Source organism: Atta colombica, unplaced genomic scaffold (genome assembly GCF_001594045.1).
Source record: "Atta colombica isolate Treedump-2 unplaced genomic scaffold, Acol1.0 scaffold149, whole genome shotgun sequence".
In the NCBI taxonomy this organism is placed as follows: domain Eukaryota; kingdom Metazoa; phylum Arthropoda; class Insecta; order Hymenoptera; family Formicidae; genus Atta; species Atta colombica.
The window spans coordinates 40,473-63,292 of NW_017259238.1; the positions used below are offsets into that span (position 1 = coordinate 40,473).

The 22,820-nt window shown below is 33.5% G+C and overlaps 2 protein-coding genes across 2 annotated transcripts in view; one reads left to right on the plus strand and one right to left on the minus strand.

Annotated features, from left to right (window-relative positions):
* Positions 1-2,719: 2,719 nt before the first annotated feature.
* Positions 2,720-13,050, minus strand: LOC108685221 (glutathione S-transferase-like). The gene is made up of 5 exons (XM_018189906.1): positions 12,998-13,050; positions 6,378-6,545; positions 4,940-5,107; positions 3,227-3,369; positions 2,720-2,924 (listed from the first exon to the last, which is right to left on the minus strand). The coding sequence occupies exons 2-5, from the start codon at positions 6,520-6,522 to the stop codon at positions 2,757-2,759; spliced, it is 624 nt and encodes a 207-aa protein (XP_018045395.1). The 5' UTR covers positions 6,523-6,545; positions 12,998-13,050; the 3' UTR covers positions 2,720-2,756.
* Positions 13,051-16,622: 3,572 nt separating this feature from the next.
* LOC108685251 (carcinine transporter-like) overlaps positions 16,623-22,820 on the plus strand; it is a 39,150-nt gene continuing 32,952 nt past the window's right edge. The window contains exon 1 of the mRNA XM_018189952.1: positions 16,623-16,805. The gene's annotated coding sequence lies outside the window, so the exon portion shown is untranslated. The remainder of the gene's footprint in view (positions 16,806-22,820) is intronic.

The following is a 22,820-nucleotide window of genomic DNA, read 5'->3' on the forward strand; positions in this document are numbered from 1 at the left end:
AAAAACATGTATAAAAGCGAAAATATATGTAGAATATTATATAAGAAATTTTATTGCTAAAGAATTTTCGAATATAATTATAATTTTAATCAAATTATAAGTAAAGAATATGTAATAATCCTCTTTACTAATTTTTGTTCCAGATTTCTTTGTAATTATTGATCGATAATTACCACAATTACCTGCTCTGAATCTTGAAATAAAATAATTCAAAAAGAGGAAAATGAATACCTTGATACAAGCATATTTCACGATTCAAGTCGTAAGTGCATGCACATAAATTTTTCATACTTTTTATATTTTATGAATGAGGATGCATTATTGGTATTAATATATGCGACATAAGATCAATTGGACTCTTAATTGTTTGCATCACATTATTATTATCAGTCATACTGTTCCTTATGTAATCGCAATAACATTTATATTACATCATCTGTAATCTCAACACTTAATAGTATACTTAACATTACATATATAATGTCGCATCGTAACATTGCAACATACATGCAGCCAGTTCTCTCTCCTAAAAACTCGTTTGATAATTACAATTGACTATATTGCCGTACCTGCTGGCACGTCTTTAAGCATTGATGAAAGAACAAAGCTTTTTATCATCTTCATCGTAGCACATTAAAAAGTCTACCATTATTTCCGTTGCTCCCTTCTAATTGCAAGATATATTTTACAAGCGCATCTCTCTCTTCTCGTTTATTATTTCGTTCAAACACGATGATCTTATGACATCGAGCTAGATCTTACGTACAGACAACACACAATATTTATAAAATATTTACAAAGTATTTGTAAATTTTTATAAGATTTATTTTAAATATTTTTGTGGTCTTAGATTGCACAGACAAACATTTATTATAAATATTATGAGATATTTATTGTAAATGTCATAGTAATACTATGAAAATACTATGATAATACTATGAAAATATTGTACTAAATGAGACATTATAATTCAAGTAAAAAAATACTTATTAAAAGTATTTATTTATATTTATCATAAATATTACAAAATATTTAGTCTGTATTTTAACAATATTTCGAATAAAGCTTTATATAAAATATGAAATAGCTATATAACAAAAAGAATATTTAAAAAAAAGAATATTAATAAATATTTATCATAAATATTCTGTGCTGTCTGGATATATAATATATTTATAAAGATGTCTTATTGATAAAAGCATGACGATGTTACAAATTATCTTTAAATCTTCGTTGCAATCAATCTTATTGATTGCATTTTATTTTGTTGCACTTCTTGCATTTTCCTTTGTTGGCTGCAAAATTTTGTACATAAAATACGCGTGTAGAATTGTAAGCATTTACAACGCTACATTCATTAGTTCAAAGCATCTTCTTGTTCTTCGTACATTTAATTTACCCTGTGTAACTGTGTAACTCTATTACAACCGTGTTCAACTCTGCCTGGACATATTTCGTGTAAGGATGACACTTTATGAATTAAGTATCGAGATTTTGTGGAAGCGAGACCGCAATATTATCGCAATCGCTAATATTATCAATGCAGCATATAAAAATGGATTTGAACAAACACAGACCCAGACTTGAGCAAGCACAAACGAATGACTTGTTATCTCTGGCGAAAATAAAAATTGGAATATGAGTTGAATGTAAAAGGAAAATAACAGGAACATAAACGAAGCTTTTGGAGGCAAAAATTGAGACCATGAAACATAAAAGAAGCGTAAATACCTCTTTTACGTTTCGTTGTCTCAATTTTCGCCTCCTGGAAACTTCATTCACGCTTCTGTTACTTTCTTATACATTTGACCTCGATTTTTATTTTCACCAGGAATGTCGTCGGCACCGTCTTTATTGAAGCGAATGGTTCATTTATGTTTGCTCATTCGGCTTGGATCTGTCTATAAAAAAAGAAATAACGAAATATGAGACATCCGGGATATCACGCTTGTCGCACTTCTCGATGTTTTTTTTCAGTGATAGCAACAGAAGTCGCGTTGTAACAATGCATTACTTACGCCATACTATGCACGCGACGCGCGATAAATGAACACATTGATCAAGCTTCATTTGATCCTAGACATCCATTCGACAGTAATCTTACGCACATTATTCATATAATTTGCTAGCGAAAACGAGTTATAAACGAGGATCGATCAACGATATGTAATAAGTTCGTGTAACTCGCACATGATGAAATTAACATGATGAAATTAAAACAATGGCGCTCTCTTTTTTTTGTAGTAACAATAAGCGAGATATATTTCTTCTGCCTGACCAATGATATACAAATAATATTAATTTTTTTTGCATCTTTAGATTAATATAAATATTGTATTATTTCATGTGATTGATAATAAAATGTCACTTAAAAATTGATTTTGTGACGTATAATATTGTCATTTTTTAAATAAATATATATTTACATAAAATAAATTATGACAAACTGAATAATTTAATATCGAAATTAAAAAGATTTAGAGAACTTAATTTAAAAAATATTCATTTTAAATTTAGAGAAATTTATTCAAATGTAAATAGCTTAAATAAAGTGCGCTCCACACAACACAGTTTTCGAAGAAATGTCCTCTCCTAGAACTGTGTTGTGTGGAAATGGATACAAAGCGCATCGTTTATTACGTTGCAATTAATATCGACCGTTAGCGATATAGAATAGTGAGCTGCAAGTGTCAGATATGTACTTGTTTTTGATGCCGTCGATGTTGCCTTCCGGTTTCCGTCGTTGAATTGACATTTCAAAACTCTGAATGAGGTCGCCGTGATAGCCAGTCGGCGATTGCTGAAATTTCATGTACCCGTTTTTTCAAGCCACGTAACGCCGGATAATTCTCTAAGGCAGTCGCGCCGAAAATGTTCTCAAAGTTCTCCAAAGCCACGGTGAATACGAAGTCCGCCCACGTGGTCTGCAAAGCAACGAGGCAATTTATCATCGAAACGAATTTTTTTTTTATTTATCGTGATACCGCATAAAGAACTATTTTAATTAAAAGTCCTGGATACGCGATATTCAACGTCCGTTCAATGCGTTCGAGCTCCTATATCACTCTATTTCGATTTTAACGACGAGGACGTCGAACAGGATAGCAAATAATATTTTATTTTCGCTCCTTTTATATTCCTCTGCACATAATTTAGTTTGCTTTAATTTATATTTAATTAAATAGACTCTCGTAAAGGCAAGATCGTTAGAGAGGTTTCTCTTTACCGTAGAACCGACTGCGTAACCACCATTCTCAGCAACAGTTTGCTCGAACTTATTCAGGTAGAACGGTATTGTTTCCTTCAGAAGCTTTGCCTTCTTTTCCTCCTTCTTAAAGTGATCCTCCTCTGTGCGATATTGAAAGATAACTGGAAAACAAATCGTGCGCGAGTTTTAGTGGTTCATTGTACAATTATTATGAAATATATCATTGTCTATGCTCTGTAAATATCTAAGTACTCTCAAAGATTGTTTATTGAACGATCGTATAGATTAAATTTCTAAATCCCCGATACTAGAAGATCTTGTTAAGCGTCTAATTAGAGTCGTTCGTATTATTATTCAGGGATTACGTTGGCAGTGATCTAATTGCGGTACAACGCACAACGTGAGATTTCGCGAGAATACTTTTCCGGAGCGATAGCCGTCCGCTCGATTATGTGACGACCTCGTGGAGTTTGGAAATATAGGTCGCGCGAGATCGCGCGTGTCTTTCAGAGAAGCGAAAAGCGGAACTACTTTCGTACCCGTCACTAGGCCGGAGTTTTCCTGGAAATTTATGTCAAGCATCGTGTTGCGCACTTTTTTCTTTCTATCTTTGTGATAGCATCTCCGAAAGCATCTTCGATAGATCGTTTCGTTTTCGACGGCGCAATCTTCCATGTCTCTGCGGAAGATTCGTCTTCTGGAGCTCGAGTATCGTAGATCGAAGATATCGATTGACTCTCGACTGGCAAACTTGACGGGACTTGATTAAGATTGTTTTCCTTTTAAGAGATACGATTGATGTAAGTGTCGTTCTATTTTTTCTATGTTATTTATTGAAGAAGGATAAAACCACGATTGTCTCGATTCTTTGCGATTCCTATTCTGTAACTCTTCTCTTACAATAATGATATCGTTACATTGACGTTGTGCAGCTTTTTTATTATGCGTAAAACTACTTATGCAACGACAATGTAATGCAATCATTACTGTCATGAATGATGCTTTCTAGCAAAAGATACAGTGTGAGAGCGGAAGTATAGAATCTTTCATAATACATAATGTATAAGAAAATAAATCAATTAAAATCTTTCATTTTCTTTTATTCCATGAAATAAGACTCTGATTGATTGATTCTTTTATATTTTATTACGCAAAGTCCGTACTCCGGCCTTAACACAATAATCTTTTTATCTCTGTTTTACATTGACAAACAACAAGGATGTAATTGGTGCTGTCCAAAAGACTCAGTGTAATACAATGACCATTTCTTTGTTTAACATTGGCAAACAGTAAGAGTGTAATGACACACTGTGTTACACTGTGTCATCTATGTTTTTTGCTGGAAAGTTTCTAAAAGTTACAAGGAGCCTAATTGTAGGAGTTTTCCAGCAAGGATACAGTGTAACACAGTAAGTCATTACATTCTTGTTGTTCGTCAACATTAAGCAAGGATAAAATGATTTACTATGTTACACTGTATTCTTGTTGGAAAGCGCCTTGTATATAAGTCCTTTAAAAGAAAAACAGTTGCGCAATGAGAACGATTCGGAACTTTCGTCGTAGATGATAGCGATCCTCTGCAAAAACGAGAAATCGCGACTGGAGATAGACTCGTGACCGGCGAAAAGGAATATCGATTCGGTGTCGAGGTGGAGAGGGAGAGAGGGAGAGAGGGTTGTAAGCGGCTTTTCGGGACCGTTGTGGACTGCACCAGGCATATGTATCACTTACATTGTTTCAAGTCTCCCAAGGTATCGACCAGCACATCGCACAGCATCGATTCCCATTCGTCCTTGCCCGTGAGATTGTGCTCATGGGCCAGGTAACGCGCCACGGCGTTGCTTTGCGCTATCGGCTTACCGTCTATCTCCAGAACTGGCAGCATTCCGTAAGGCATCGCTGTGAACAGGAGAAAGCAATCGGCGGGTCGTGTTTAAGCGCAAGCTTAAGTGGAAACGAAAGATTCGAAGCAATTTGTCTTCACTCGAGTTATCGAATGAGAATATACACCGTACACCTTCGATTAATTTTAAATTGTTAGAATTATTTCGTGTTTATTAGTGTCGTATTTTTTTGTTCTTTTGTTCTATCTATGTTCAACGAATTTAATTTGTAATTATAGAGTAACTCTGGTATATACATCGCGCCTATCAAAAACTTAATTTATTAAATATTATTTGCTATGTTTAAAGAAACGAATTAATATCAATAAAAACTTTGTACTGTCTACTATTACGAAAAAAAATATTAGAAATCCGAAATATTTATATTTAGTATTAAAAAATGAACTTTTTTAAACTTTTGCATTTTTGCCGTTTTTGATATATCCCATAGGGATGGGATATATCATATTCCCTGGCTACTCATAGAGGAAGGAGGGGGGAGAGGGATATGACTCATAAAAAATTTACAAATAATGCATATAAATAAGACATAAATAAGACATAAAATGACACAATAACTTAAATGCGTTAAATGTTTATAAAATTTTATTAAGGAATAAGAATGATAAATATGTATATGAAGTAATAAATAATAATTACAATCTTCCCAGATGTATTACAAGTGTTATGACATGAGGTATATATTTCATGTAACGTGTTTATTATATTTAGTGAATTCAATCTGCGCACTTTGTATACTTTGAGCATAAATCCCGCTTGTTAAAAATGTCGTATATCCCAAACAAATGGGATATACAAGACAACAAACTAAACAAAGAACAAAGAACTTGTATTTTGTTGTACAACATGCTTTACTATTTCCCCACACTGATATATCGTGAAATAACCATTAAGATTTTTGCACGTCCTACAGTAATTATTTTATGTAGATTATAATTTATGATGGCGCTTAACACAGTGACAAATCCATTCAACTCACAATAATTTCATTAATATTAACAGTAAAAAACTGAAATCATAACACAATACTAATATAACATAAAGATATGTAATAGAATAGTTGCGGGAAAATTACCCCCACTCCTTCTATTTTTTTCTGACTTCTGCGGCGTAAATCCCAGCGCGGCGTATTTGTCGGAGTTACTCTAATTGAAATTAAATTAAAATTAAGTCTCTTGCGCAAAGTTTTATTTAAGTTTATTAGAATTCGCAATGCAACAAATTTACATATTGCAAGTTATTTTAATTTAAATTCTGGCACTTACACTTCTTAAGCTCAGGCCAGCGGTCGTTGGAGATCCTTTCATCGATATAGTCGATACCGGCATAGGCGAATATGTAGCGAATATGCTCGGCACGACCTCGTGCATTGAAGTAGATCAATTTGTACTTCGGCTGTTCCTCAGCCATCTTCCTTACTCGCGATCTGGAAACTTTTAAAGGTGTCAGGGAAGTTCAATTTCAGATTAATTACTATCGTTAAACTACTTTTGAAGAAGTGAGTAGAAATGGTCTCCATATGGTCAGACAGAGCCAACGAAATTCGTATAGAACAAGATGACATTCGACGGCATTAATAAAAAGTATTACAATTTCATTTTCAGGAAATTTTAGTTGCGCAATCTCCGGTATTGTTTCATACATTTCTTTGAAACTTTCTTCCGAAAACATTTAAAGCTGTATACATAAAAAGAATGATTTTGCTGAAGTATCTAAAATGTTGTTAGCTGAAAATAATTTTGTTGGACCATTAAAATAATTGAATAGAATAAGTACTCGAGCATAATTATAATTTACATTATGAATTTAACAGTGTACTCACACTGTTAAATTCATAATGTGTTAAATTATATTTAATTTATGAATTATTTTTAATCATTTCTATAAATCATCACTACTCCTATTTAATATTTCATAATTCAAACAATGGAGTTAAACAATTTAACGAAAATGTATTAAATTTGCCTGGAATTTAATTTATTATTTATACTAACTGCAGGCCGTTATTTACTTTAAAATTAATTGCGCATAGAAAGAATGATTTTACTGAAGTATCTAAAAATTTAGATAAATACAGATCTGAAAATAATTTTGTTAGACTATCAAAATAACAATGCAAAAAACTCAAGCATGATAAGCAATGCTGCTTTGATATCTAATAAAAATTTTGACATTCTAACATCCACTTTAAAAATCTTACACAATTATTTTGATAATTCAACAAAATTATTTTCAGATCTAGCTTCGGTATTTTCAAATCTGTATCTACCTAAAGTTTTAGATGTTTCAACAAAATCGTTATTTTCATGCAGAAATGGATTGATTTATATTTTGATACACATAGAAGTTAGAAATAATAAAATGTTATATTCAATACAAAAGATTGGGCTACCATTACTTCTTTGACATCTAAAAATGCAAAAAGTTTTGACATTCGAGCAATCAACTTGAACAACCTACATAGGTCGTCCATATTTGGATAATCTAACAAAATTATTTACGGATCTATATCTATAAACTTTTAGATATTTTTAAATATTTTTAAATCGTTCTTTCCACGAAAATAAAGATATAAATTGTTTTTGAAAGACAACTGTTTTGTGTGGTCGTGGTATTGTATGCTTACGGCTAGTTTTTGTTTCAATCTTTCCCAAACAAAGACATTCTATCTTTGTGGGTGATCTACGTGATAATTCACGGTATCGCTCCTTTATGGCTCCCGACTTTACCTTGAAGATATTATATGATCTATCTAGAGTATCTTCACCGCGGGTGGTCGACTTGTTTCGGGAAGTAACGATAAGGTTGCATGATTACGTGCGTGTGAACGGTGGGATTTTATCAAATTTTGGGGATCGGAGGCCGGAATAGATAAGCCACGGCATAACTGGCAAACGCGAGCTTACTTCCTGAGTTTCCTTCACAAATCGCGGGATTTCGTGCGTCACCGGTATATGCATTGTATCTATATATTGTATAGCTATATACGCGAAGATGTGTGTACATTGTGCGAGCACGCGCGCGCGATCTAAACTAAACGTTATTGACCCATCCCGCTGTTATGTGTGTTTATATTTCGCATATCAACTATTTCGCATCCCCATTACAATCCCCATTACAAAGTTCGACATACGATCGTTCTCATTATTATCTCCGTCATAATCACAATCGCCGGGCATTATTGGCGCAATTATTTGCAGCTCGAATCTAAATCGGGGCGGATTAGGTAACTTAATTTACTCTGAGCAATCAAAGATGTAGGCTAGTATTCATAGTTTAGTTCTTATATTCAAGATTGTCTTAAGTTCAGCCTTGAGGTGCCACGAACCAATCAGAGAGCCGCATTAGCGTCTTAGGACATTATTTAAGACAGCCTTGAAATAAGAAGACTATAAATATCGGTCATAAAATATGAAACTATCATCCATATCTAAATATTGTATCAAATGTGATCAACAAAAATAAGAAAGAAAGAGCATGAAGACAGCCAATCTCCTTTTCTAAGATGTGATATCTTGAATAGAAAGAGACAAAGAGTTCGTCTTTGCGTCCTATTTCTCTCATTTTTATCGATCAATTTTTTATATGGTTGCCGCAGTCTATCCTCTATGTCTTTAGATGCAATATACGATTCCAAAGTAACGCTGCATAACGTTATTCACGTTACTTATAAGTCGACGAAGCTCTCGTCGACTTGAAACGGATCGCTGGATAAGCCAGCGATTTTGCGTGTTAACGAACTCGAAATGAGAAAACTTCGCAAGAGTTTGTCGGCTACGCGGTGACGATGTATCTCCAGTTACATCTCCGGAAAGAAGTCTTCTGATGATAATTATTTGATAATTTTACTTTAATCGCGTCTATTATTTTTCTCTCGCAGCGGAGAAGATTATTCCTCCCAATGAAATTGATTTCTGAATCGTTTGAGTGAAGAACTGCAAACTGTGTTCTCAAGCGAAGTTCAAACTAGCATTAATTTATTCAAACTAACTCGTCGTTATCATGGAAACAAAATATTATTCAGCAAAAGCGAAGATATTTAATTAAAATTGTTCCTTTCGAGGACGTGTTCTTCTTACGGTTCGAAAATTGCTTCTGATCCGATTACTTCCAATCATAGGAAAGGCCACTCGAAAGCAAAGGTTTCATTTCTTACGCGAGGAAATCATTCATACCAACCATACAAACGTGTAAGAAAATGTCCGCAGGAAATTACAGACAATTATTTTAAAGATCAAAGATCTCTAAAAAAAGAACATTGAATATAGATTATAAAAGAGCTTTAATAAGTTCCGTTTGATTTGATTAATTTCGCTTTCCGGAATTCAGCTATTTAATTTCGTTTCTATACCCTCTCTCGAAATAAATGGACATGACCCAATTTCAATTCCTAACAACAACAACCGTGATCCCTGGAGGGAAGGATTTTAAAGAACGCCGGATTTAAAGCGTATTAATATTAATTTACAATATCCCTAAAACCGAAGAAATTTGTATACGAGGGTATGATATGTTTATTGATTATCTCTTGTGGAATGCTTGATGTCCGATGATTTCCACCCTCCGATCGAGAGGGACACGTGACGAGGAACGTTGTTGCGCGAGGTGTGCGATGTGTCCATTGCAGAGAACGGATACAATCCACCGCATTAATTCGATGGATGCAGGCGCATTTGAATCTGTGCGAATCGAGTGGATGTAATCTGTATAGCGCAATTGAATACTGCGTCTACTATCTGACTTTGCCCTCAATTAACATTCGCTTTTGTTTTCTCTTTTTTCTTCCCATCAGAGCTTGGAATAATCAATTTTTTTCTTTTGCTTGAAGAAACGTATAAAGAACGTTTGTGATAAAAATATTGCCCAATATGCAGTTATTTCTTATCGTTGTGACAAGTGATGATGAGTTAAGGGCTTATCTGGACAAGCTTGCATAGCAGCATACGCTCTAAATTCTCTGGAAAAGAATCTTACTCTAAAGAGTGAAAATTGAACCAGTCTTGAAGATTTGTGGTTCAATTGTGTTGTTCTCAATTTGTGACTCAATAAATTTAATATTTAAGAGTGACATTTCACTCTTCAGAGAGAAGATTATGGGGCAGAAAAAAATTTAATTAGAGTAAGACATAAGCTGTAAACAAACATTTTGGATTTGCCACAACTTACGTTATTGTCTTACGTCTGTATTGTGATTGGATCGATTTGCTAATTACTGCAGCTTAAATTTTATCTTAAATTTTTTTTGTGTTTACAACCTTAATATAGGAAAAATTAACTAACCACGCATGTAATATGAAGAACATAAGTGGCATTTTTATATCAGACATTTAATCTGGGAAATGGAATAGTCATCAGTTTTTTTAACGTAAGCCAGGAATGATTTTTAAATCCCAATTAAAATTAGACATATAAATTACATGTTGTATATTACTGATTGTTCTACAATTTATTAGTATCGATAATTATTATAGGTTTACTCAATATTATTTACTTTTTAAAACATGTAAGGTAAAATTTAAAAAATAAGCATAGATTCTCAATCAATAAAAAAATTACTGAGCAATCATTTCCTCATTTTTGGAGTGTAAAGATCGTTCCAAGTGACTATTCCTCAGTTAATCGCTTAGTTTTGTGTATATAAATTATACAGCCATTCAAGTTTGTCTTGATACTTGATAGGAATCAATATCACTCTCTAATTCGCAGACATTTACAGACGTCAACTCCATTAGGATCGAACTGGTTTTTACCAACAGCGCTGTTCGGATTTGGTTTGTGATAGCCGACGATTTAACGCAGTAACATGTGCGAACAGACAGTTCGAGTCGAACGTCGACGTAGGTCGCGCCGATAGCCGAACCCTAGTAACCATATTTGACGTAAAATCAATGGCCCCGTATCTGCGAAAACATTAATTCGGCGCGTGGGCGGACAGCTGGAAGGATATAAGGTATAAAGGCTGAAACAGTATTAATGTTGACATTACGCTGACGTTCTCGACGGGACCGTCCTTGCTTCCTCACGCGGCAGAAGTTCGCCCCGGCGAATTCATTAACCATGCCAGGTCATTTCGACGCGGACGTTTCGAGTTTCGGATGAAAGCGAGATTATGAAGAGCCTTTCGTGAAATTATCTTGACGGAAAATCGATCCCGGTACGATTCCCTCCTTTGAAACTTCATCTTTTCAGCTTTATCCGGAAGAGAATTATTTAACAATATTCACTGGAAAATCTGATGAAAGAAAAACAATTCCACTTCGATGCTTTTTGTACCACCACGACACTCGACGATATACGAGCGCGATCTATATATTTATCGATACTTTTGCAAATCGAAACCTTCTGCGGTATTTTTCACCTCGTGTTATTTCGCCCGTGTCTTTGCTATCCTTTTAGTTTATTAAAAAACGCAATTATATAACAGTCTGTAAATAAACGTGCGACGCTAAGACCGCTCCTTGAATTATTATACTTGTATCCTGTGCAAAGACAGCGTACGTAATTCGAATTTCTTCTGAGAATTCGAGTATTTAGATTTGCATTGTCTTCCATTTTTCTTTCAGTTCCCGAGTGAAATGATTAATCTTCTTCGCAAGTCGCGCCAATTTTTTTCCCTCCAAAAAAATAAATTTAGAGTTCTTTGAAGGATTTGTCATTAAATTAGCTTCTTGAAACATTCCGTATTTGTTGAAGGCACATATTTTCATATTGTCGTCCTCGACGTTGTGCGATATTAGTGTCGTCGAGAGCAATAAGTCTCATTGTCTACGATTCGCAATTTCCTGGGAGATACGACATCGTTGAAAGAATGATGTAAGTAGTAAAAAGTAGCATTTCTCATTTTCTCGAATCCTCCGCCTGAAAAGCGTAAATTAATGTTTGCGAGATACGTTTGTTCTCATTTCCGATGATTGCCGATATGTATCTGCGAGATTCTTCCAAGACACGAAACGACGATCGTTTATTGTGATTCCTACATAAATACTATTTTTGCGAAGTACTTGGTCTTTTCAGGAAAACATGATTCTCTCGATATCGAAATCGTTAGTACATTGGCTAGAAGCCAAATTCAATATCGGGAATATGAAGACCGGAGAGAAAAGATACTCCACGATATACTTTTTTGTCACATTTATCATCTTCGCAACACAGTGAGCTTTTTGTTATTTTCAAGATTGAATTAAGTTTCGAGAAACTTGAAATCAAAATTATAACGCGCAAAAGAAATTTTCTTTTGCGAGCGTTTAACGTCGGGAAAAAGATAGATTAAGTAAAATAAAAAACACTGGACGATGTACATATGCACGTACATGCGAAAGGATTGAATAAATAATGAGATATGAATATGTATCGTGGGATTTAGTTCTATCTGAAAATTTTATATTCCATGTACGAAAGGACGTGAGATGTGTGCGTGATAAATTTATGAACTTATTGATCCATAAAGTTATCAAGTTAATTGGAATTTGAAACTGTACAGAAGTATAGTTGAACATAGAAATCAGATTGAAATTAAAAACTATATATAGAAAATAATAAATTTAATAATTTTGTAATTAAGAAACATAACTATTATTTAATAATATAAAAAAAAATTGTGATACATAATTAATTCTTTATATTTACATATCTCATTAATTATATTAACAGATATATTTGTTTACTAAAATATAATTGACGCCTTCTGCAGATCTTGTGTTAAGAATTGCGCGCCAAATAGAGCACGTAAAAGCACGAAATAAACTCACTGCAAGTGACGAACTATAATACAACATGACGAACCATTTACATTACCCTGATTTTTTTTTCTTATTCTAGGTGCGGTGTGTACAAATAGACGTCGCAGGAATTACGTCGAATCACTCGGGTCGAATTTCAAACTCACCCCGGCGCTCTCGTACGATCTCGCTATCGTCCCGAGCAAGGTACACTCGTGCGCCGAACACGGGACCGCGACTGAATCGTCGCGTCGTTTACGAACGGGATCCTGCGCGGCGGGCGGAGGACCACCGGTTTCCTTCGGCACCACTTGCGCTCTGCTTCGTGCTTGGGCACCACCACGAGTTTCAGGGTCCGACGAGCACGATGCGCAACCTCAGAAAATTTATACCACCCGCCAGATTCTCCACCTCCTTCCTGAGCTGCACGGGGGGGTGGCTCCGAAGCTCAGCTATCCTTGGACTCGTCGAGCGGATGAATTTTATGGTGGGAATTTTGCCCGCGCAAATTTGATCGGGAAAACCGTGTTGAAAATTGGCACGTTCGATAATCCTTGTCGAATGCAGGTAAGTCTGTTTTCTGAGATGATCACGCGGAAGCACCGCGCGACTTTGGCCCTCTTATTCAGTGAAACTTGTGGCTTTATAGTCAGACGCGCTGGCAAAATTGCGACATAATGTAGTGCGAATAATATTTAAGGATTCGCAAATTGAATTCAGAGATCGTTGTAACTTGCTAGTTAAATGCGCGTAGAAAGTGAATGCAGACACTAGAAAAAAAATGTATGAAAGCTTAATATATTTGTTAATACTAAATAAATTTTTACTTACAGTAAACAAATATTTATTAATAAAAAAAATTATGATTTTTGTATCGAATAAATATATGTTTACATTTAGCAAATATTTACTTAGAACAAATATTTATTAAAATATTTAGTAGCAATAAATTACATTATATTACTAACATATGCTGGAAAAGAGTCTGGCTACATTAATTGGAATTATGATTGAAAATGAAATCAGAATTTTTTTGGTTGAATCTGTTAAATTCTAGTTGAGAAAACCAGATCAAAAATTTTCTGGTTTGTCCATTTTAATCGGAAATTGTTTTCAATGTAATATTCAAAGTAATATTTATATTTAATAAGATTTGTCGCAGTTTAACAGTTTTTTACGTGCAATTTTAATTTAACGTCAATTAATTGTTCCGTGTAATTAATTTACTGAGTAATCTTTTTTAGCCGCAAATTTCCATATAATTCTATATATATATACACACACATATGTAAACAGTCATGAACGGACTGTATGTTAAATGTTATGTCGTGCTTGGGTCAGTTAATTGGTTAGACAAGCTAGTTAGTTTCATTACGTTATATCCATCTTCGTGAGTATCACACAATAGACGGCTCTTCCAATATTGGGGTCACTAGGTTTGCTCACATAGCTTAGAGCCTCTTTATCTTAATATTTATTGTTATTACAACTATTGTATACTACTTATTAAAATAAGAAAGTAAAATTTGTAGTTTTTGAAAAAGACTCTGTGAAATCGAAACGTTAATCGCTTATGTAAATTACCGAAATATACAGTTATCTAAATATTTTTTCTACGTCTTTGTTTTTTGCTCGTTTATTCAGTCGTTTCTTTTAAATGTAATTATGTATTGCTATGCCATATAACGAGTGTTTTATTATTATTATTTATTAAGATTAAAAAATTCCAATGACATCGAAATCGATGTCAATAAAATTTTCTAACACAAATTAAGATGACGTTAAAATAGAAACATAAACTGACGATAAAGCGATGCGTAAAAGCTGTAAGTAATTATTTAAGTAAATATTTTAAAAATTTATTTGTACAAAAAATTATTTAAATGTGTGTACGTCATAATACAAATATAGAAGAAAGTCACCGATTTCGCTTGTTTTTTTAGATAATATTTATAAAATAAAAGCTACAAGTAAAACTTCAGAAACATAAATACAAATTAAGAAGTATTTACTATCTGATAATATGGCAGTTTTTATAATACTGTTTGCAATTTTGCAATAATCAACTTTTATGTAAAATAAGAATTTGACAAAATGGATCCCAAAACTGACACAGTAGGCAGTAATATCATATATTTCTATTCTATTTATTTTTGAATTTTATTCCTCTACTAAAAAATAGAATTCTACCATCTTTTTTGTAATTATCGCAAAAATCTGCATATAATAGCGTTTTTCATTGCAGAATTAATGCGCATTCAGTGCACTTTAAAGCCGCTACACAATCGACGTAAAGATGTATGTTTAATAAAAATATAGAAACGAGTTAAACCGCGAAATCCTCAATACATTCTATTATGCTATTTGATAAAATATACTTTATACTTTAGGCATTATGTCATCTCAGGTACCTTATTTTTACATTTAGATTAGAGTTGCGTACACAACAGCTTTAATGTACACTAACAATAAATAAATATAAGTTTTGCCAATTTAAAAAACGCTATAATATTCTATTAATATCAAGAAAAAAAGTAATGATTCGTTACATTTTGAGTGACGTTACTTTTGCAAATCAATAATGAGTAACGATAATGAGTTTTAGGAAAAAAAATGATAATAGTAACGAGTATTTTTATGAGGTAACATTGCCAACCTTGGCATATTATATGCATTTTATACATGCTGTTCTGCAAGACGCAAACGCATGTAACGCGCAATTTCTTTTTTTGAGGGCTTTCCAAAAAATACACAATTTCTTTCATCTCCAATAGGGCTATTTGACACTATAATATAATTTGGCAAAACTGTAAGGATTGAAAGAATTATAGCTTATGGTGTTGGTGACATCTGCCTTGCAGACAAGTGTGCCGGTTTATGTTGTAAAAGAGACTGGGATCAAAAGTAACACGGGTAAGTTGTAACATTTACATTAAAAAACGTTATAAATAAAATACACAAGCGTATAAGAAAGAGATAGAAATTCGCAATTATTTTATTATTTTATATTTATTACAAATTTCTATCTTTTCTTTACACTTGTGTTTACACTGTGTGTTTTGTCTCTAAAGTTTTTTTTATGTAAAAGTTACAACTTACCCGCGTTACTTTTGATTCTAGTTTTACTCTTATTTTATATTTAAAGCCATATCATAAAAAAAATTAAAATATATAAAAATTGAACTGATTTAGGAAATATATAAATATATATAACGTAAATATAATGTTATCAGTATGTAGTCTTTTATTTTAACTATTTGCAAAAGAAAGTGGTACGAATTTATTTTATTTTTACATTTATTCGTTTTTAGCTAATTTTGTAATAAAAACTGCAAACCAATATATTGTGAATTGTAAATTTTTATTTTTTTTTATTATCTAATACAACAATTAATTTCCAAGAAATAAGAGAGTCTCTTTAGGAGACTTAGTATATTTAATTATCGACGACTTTCCGTTATCATTTTCTATTTTTATAATACAAAAACAATTTCGAAATTTTGCATTGCGACAAAATTCTAAAAAAAAATTCACTTTGTTTGAAATCCGTTTTCAATTTAAAATCGAATTCTATGATCGATTAATTCTGGAAAATATCAGAAAAAAATTAAATAGAAGAGAAATCAAATAGAATCGACGTAAAATTGATGCGTTAGTTATTTCTCTTGCGGAGGATTACGTAAATCCGACATTTCCACAGAAGAATAACTGGGGGCATCGCTAATAGGTCGCGGTAAAGTGATAAAGAATTACTGACCGTGAGTACAGCGTGTGCCCTGATGAATCCGACAGGGCTTCTAAAACACGTTCTACCAACTCTCCCGCGGGTATTTTGTTATCGTGGCGAACGAACTAAATGACTGCTTAGTGCAAGGCTAGCCGGCGATGAGCGAAGTTGACAATAGTGGTGATCCTGTTCACGCGTTCTTCACGGCCGAAGACAAGGCTGTCTTAAGAGCACGGACGTATCGTGACGTAAGTGTATCGATGATCGATCGATCGAGAAAAATGCGAGACTGTTTTTTTCATATTCGTGAGTGCAAATCTTACTTGATAAAGACTATGTTCCAAAAAAAATTTACTGCCAATACTGAAAATCTATAATGCACGTAACGTAAACTATAGATTTTCAGTACTGGCAATAAATTTTCAACTTAACGCTTGTTTCCACCAATATAGATTAATTTGAATCTCTAACTTACGCTTCATCTTTTTCTACTGTAATTGATTGTTTACGGTTTTTATTTGCTATTCGTTGTGTATATTCATACGGTTTTAAAAAATACATTGTTAACGTTTCTATTGTTATTTTTATTCCCATTTCTACCAATGTAGTTTTCAAATTTCAATCTTGATTCAATCATCTCTTCATTTTCCTTTAGTTCCAAGAATCAGAAAAAGATAAAGAGCAAGTTGAATCAAGATTAAAGTTAATCTACAATGACAAACGGGCATTAGAATTAAAAAATGAAGAGTATGTAGAATCGAGATTAAAGTTAATCTACATTGGTGGAAATAGGCATAAGACGCACAGATTTATGACGTGTGATAAAGAAATATGTAAGCGTACTAATGACTCCAACAGAACATACATTTAGTACTCAGGCAGTGTCTCGGAAGGCCAATCTTTATTTGAATGATAAATTTCAGGCTTATCATTTCTTAATAATACCTCGAATGTCAACAGGACTCCGCGATAGTAAAATTTGCTTGAATTTATTTTAAACGAACAATAGTTGCCGTCATTCGGCCGCATTTTCGAATTTCTAGCCCGTTTATAAAGCGTAACATTTACACTGGGTATTATTCGAATGGACCTGACGCGTGGCTCGTTGAAAACGCGTGCAAATTGCAATTTCACAGGACATCCGTCACCGTGACAACCGAGTGATATTTTTTTTTCTTTACGTGAAACTGTTTCAAATCTCGCATTCGTGATGACAAGAAATTAAATTACTATTCGTACAAATCATCAATACAGTATCTTCGAGATGCGTAATTTATTATTGATTTTTTGTCGTGTATTTCTAATTAAAAACATAAAAAAATCTGTTGAAAATTAAAAGTTTCACTGTCTATCGGAACACAAATCAGCTAGAGAAAATTAATTATTTTTTCGCGGAAAAACGATTTTACTCAAGTATCAAAAAGTTTAACTGAATACAGATCTGAAAATAATTTTGTTAAACCATCAAAAGTTTTAGGTAGGGCACTCAAACTGCTAGACTGTCAAAGCTCAATCAGTAGTTTGAGTGTCCTACCTAAAAATTTTGATGATCTAATAAAATTATTTTCAGATCTGTATCCAGTTAAATTTTTTGATACCTCAGCAAAATCGTTCTCTCTGTGCTTCTAAGTTGAGTTTTAGCATGTACGCACTTGCGTACGATCAAATGGCTCATAATTTTCCATTCTTTAATTATCGTTCTTATATTCATAATCATTGCTTTATCAGATCTGTGCTTAATGCACAGGCTTAAAATCTTTATGACTATATTTACGTCGACAGTACGATCTCCTCATACGATATGACGCATTTTTCAAATTGCGCGATAATACCCTAAGCATCCGTAATTTCCATCATTTATATATTATAAGTTTTTATTTCTCGCTACTTACAGAAAAATGTTAATCAGTAATTTGTACTTAATTTAAATAAGATAACACAGAAATAGGCGTATCTATGTTTAGCATCATTCACTGCGTATAATCATTACAGAGAAAGCACGATTTCGCTCAAGTATCTAAAAATTTAACTAGATACAAATCTGGAGACACTGGTAGTGTCTCGGCGCTAAGGTTAGGTCTGAAACTTCGTTGGACTATCGAAATAATTATGCAGGAATCTTAAACATAATGAGTAAGAACTCAAGTCAACTAATTTGAGCATTCCACGTAATTATTTTGATAGTGCAACAAAATTATTTTTAGATCCATAACTAAATTTACAGATATTTGAACAAAATCATTTTTTCCATGTAGACAATTATATGTAATAATATCAATGTCTCTATGAATCAGAATAAATTTTTAAAAAAACATTTGCGATACTTTATCGAAATGTATTATACTTTGAGGCACACTGCACCAAATAGTTACAATGCGAATTAATTCTCGAATAATTAGAGACTTTTCGATTCAGTTGAACGCGTTATTATTCTTACTTATCGATCTTTGTGTATACAAATTACCAAGATATCAAAAATAAAAGAATTAGAAACCCGACATCGTTATGTCTGTTACGACATGTGGTGAAATATTGTAGATAAGATTAATTGCGATCGACACGTAAAGCATGACACATGAACCGTGACAAAAAGTACGAAGATCATAAGAAAATTAATTACATAAATCGTTCGAAGCCTAGATATTCTACAAAATTATAACATTGTACAGCATTTTAATCCTCTTGGTCTGTTCAAATTTATTATACAATCATATTAGTGTAATTAAAAAGTTCTTAATAAAATTAAAAATAATAAGTAAAAAATTTTCACTGAAAAAACTTACATTAATAGACGAACAAATATTAGGAAAATAAGTTTTAAATAAGATATTAGCAAGAAAATAAATTACATTTTGGATCAAATAGACCGAACAGATCAGCAGGATTAATAATTAATAATTAGAGAAGATTTTAGCACATTGAAAATTCATTTTGTGTTTATTTCAGGGCTCGGTAAAATAATAGAAGATACGACTTATTTGAAATAAAAAATATAAAAGAGGATTCCAAGAATTTATTTAAAATATTAAATAAGAAATAAGTCACAAGAAATTATTTAAGATATAAAATAAGAAATAGAGTCCGAAAATGCATTTATTTATTTAAAATATAAAATAACTTTTATTTAAAATATATATTTTAAATAAATTTACTTGAAATAAAAGACCGAGCCCTGACAAACACACACAATTAAGACTTATTTTAAAATTATAAATCATAACATGCGCCAGATAAAGGTAACTCAGAATGATACTCGTCGAAAAATTTTGAAAACCAGCTAGATTTTCCCTCCCCCTTTCGCAGCGTCTTGTGTATTTCATCGGTCGATCGAGACGGGAAGAGCGGGGGAGGGCGAAGGGTAAGTAGGATAAATTGAGAAGATTAATCGCAATCTCCACGTAACTCGGGTTGCACCATTGTCCAACGAACGCTCGTTTGTGTATCTCCCTCTTTGTGTCCTCCCTCTTGAACTTCTGAAACTGGGTTGCATAACGGTTTGAACGTGGCTTAGCTATACGTGTCACGCCAGCTAGTTAGCCTGGAATCACAACCTCGACAGTATCGAAGTGCAGGCATCTATCTGCCGATCCACCGGAGAAAATGCAATCCTTAATCAGATTCGCGATGCTTGCACGCTACGGAGGAGCGAATGCCGGCCTGCACGTAACAACGTGGCCGAGAGTCGATGTGCATCGATGCACTCGGGGCGTCGCGCTGAAGAATTCATCGTGTGAATGCCACTTGATTTCCTCCCTCATTCAATTTTCATTCGCTGCCGAGTCTCTAAATCCGCGTGAATCGCGGCCGTTTGCAGCTAACTTTGGAAAATGATCTACTCAATCTCGCTATTAAGCTTATAGCAGACATATACTCACGATTACAATTGACGGTTGCCCGATTCTATTTCAGCCATAATGATTCGTTGCATCGTGATTGGCTAAAATAAACAACTCTCAACTTCTATCTGATATGGGTTTTATTAGTCAAATGGACACCAATCAATTTCTACCTCTCTCTTCTTTTCTTCTCTCTCTCTCTCTCTCTCTCTTTTTTTTCTTTTTCACAAATCTGCCTCGCAAACTCGGAAAGAGAGAGAAATGCCTGATAATTAAATAGATACTGCGCCTTGCATCTTGTCAGATTCTCGTAACTTTCGCTACGTTAACTTTGCTTGCAAAGGCTGTTTGTTTACGGGACGTTGATATTGCTTCGCCGATTAATTTTCGTCAGCGGAATGTTATATAAATATTTCGCTAGCAAATTGCTTCGAGCGTCGGCGCATCCATTGCAGCATTCACATTTACGTTGTCGTCGTCGTCGTCGTCGTCGTCGGGAGAAACGCTAAATTATAATGGATTAACGGGGTGGAGATCGACGACGTGTGTAGTTGCCGACCTTAATGAGCGACACGATTAAAACTTTGCTGAGCACGATACAATTCTGTCATCCTCCCGTCAAACGTTATTCACCACTATCCTTTAACTATCCCGAAAATGGCGTTGATGCGTAATTAAGCCCTGCAGCTAAGCGAAAGTCTGTCGTCCTCATCGATCGTATCGTTGCTTCTGTTTTTAGCATTCCGGATATGCCCTCTTTCTTCTCTTTTTTTTGAAACAGCAGTAATTATATTTTTAGTAATTATATTTTTGATTGCAGAATGTTTGACAAAAATCTTTATTAGCTATATGAAAAAAAATCAAAGTATATTAATTTTTATTATATTGTAAATGATTTACTTATCGCGAATATTAATATTATTTTCTAACATAAGTCGAATTAAAATTAAAATAAAATTGGATAAGTGTTAAAAAGTTAAGCAATTTAAATATATGAAGTAAAAGATATCATTGACTTTTATTGAGTTGTCCGTGCCGATGTTGAAGGAAAATTGAAACGCAGAAAATTTAAATTTTAGTATACATTTATTAAATTACATAGGTTAGTCGGCACGAACTTTCCGAACAACCCAATATAAGAAAGAATTCTAATTTCTTCTTTTATGTTGGACTAATCTGTTTTATATTCGACGATAAAATTACAAGTACTTTTATTTGATTAATTATGGGCATGTAATAAAAATGTTTATCAATGTTAGATAATTTTAATACGAATTAATGCGTCACTGATTTACGAAGTAAATTTTACTGGTTTAGTTTCGATATTCGTACTATTTCCACATTTTACAAAAACGCACGAGAGGAAACTGTGCAAACAAAGCTACCTTCGATCGGATATCGGATTTCTTTTTATACGCACAAATACTTGCATACATTTATTATCACTTTATTCGATGGGGCGTGATCGGTTGGGAGGCATTCTCGGTAAGAGCGAGTAAAGAAATTCGTGCACAAAACCAGGCAACGGAAATTCGTGAATATCGCCTTGAACAGACCTATTATCGGCTGTCCGATTAAAATCGATCGTTCCAACGTTCGTTCCAGCTTCCAGAGAGGCTATAAGCGAATTCGATGGTTTTGATTTCCGCTCGGTGATGTTGGTGCGAATTAAAAAGCGCTTAAACTTAGTTTAGTCGATGTCGAATGATTGTCCACTCATGGAACGATCGATTTCCGCTTAAATTGACGCCAATTTTTAGACGTCACATGGAACTTTTATTCCGCATTTAAATAGCGATCTTCGCGATTTTGACATTCGATATAAATTGAACGCGTGAAAATGATTTGCGTTAATTGTTCCAGATAAAGACAGCTGTCGTGTCGTTGACAGAGGATATGGTAAAATTGTTAGGACGATCATCGATCGTTGCTGTCGATGGGGAAGAAGACCGCGATGTAAAACCGCGACAACATCCGCGCACGTGGTTGACAGTCACCGAATAATATTCGACATGGATGAAATTAAAATTATCTTACGCGTCAATAATTATGCGGCAAACCAAGCGTGATTGACGTTATTTATCTCCGTTAATATTTTATTGCGTAGCGGCGAAGAAATTAACTGCAGCCTCATTGGAATTATTTAGCCAATAATAATAATACGCATAATTTTATTAGGCATCGATGGCACAAATTCGGAGAATCAATAACGTTAATTCAATCGATGTATTTTGTAAAAATATTTTTATCTTTAAAGACACGTGCTATCATGTAATGATAATCATATGACGAAATGGTCACTACGACTTCTCACACTGAGAGAAAGGTATTTTAGTATTTATGATTATAATTGCAAAATTATGATTAAGAGTTCTATTTTTATAGTTATTATTATAATGTTAGTATAATATATATAATATATATAAT

What these genes read in the sequence shown, in the direction of transcription:
- LOC108685221 (XM_018189906.1), bottom strand. Translation starts at nt 6,522, where the DNA reads ATGGCTGAGGAACAGCCGAAGTACAAATTGATCTACTTCAATGCACGA. An exon ending in CTGGCCTGAGCTTAAGAAGT is followed by an intron (nt 5,108 to 6,377) that starts GTAAGTGCCAGA and finishes TCCTGTTCACAG; the next exon opens with CGATGCCTTACGGAATGCTG. An exon ending in GTTACGCAGTCGGTTCTACG is followed by an intron (nt 2,925 to 3,226) that starts GTAAAGAGAAAC and finishes GTTGCTTTGCAG; the next exon opens with ACCACGTGGGCGGACTTCGT.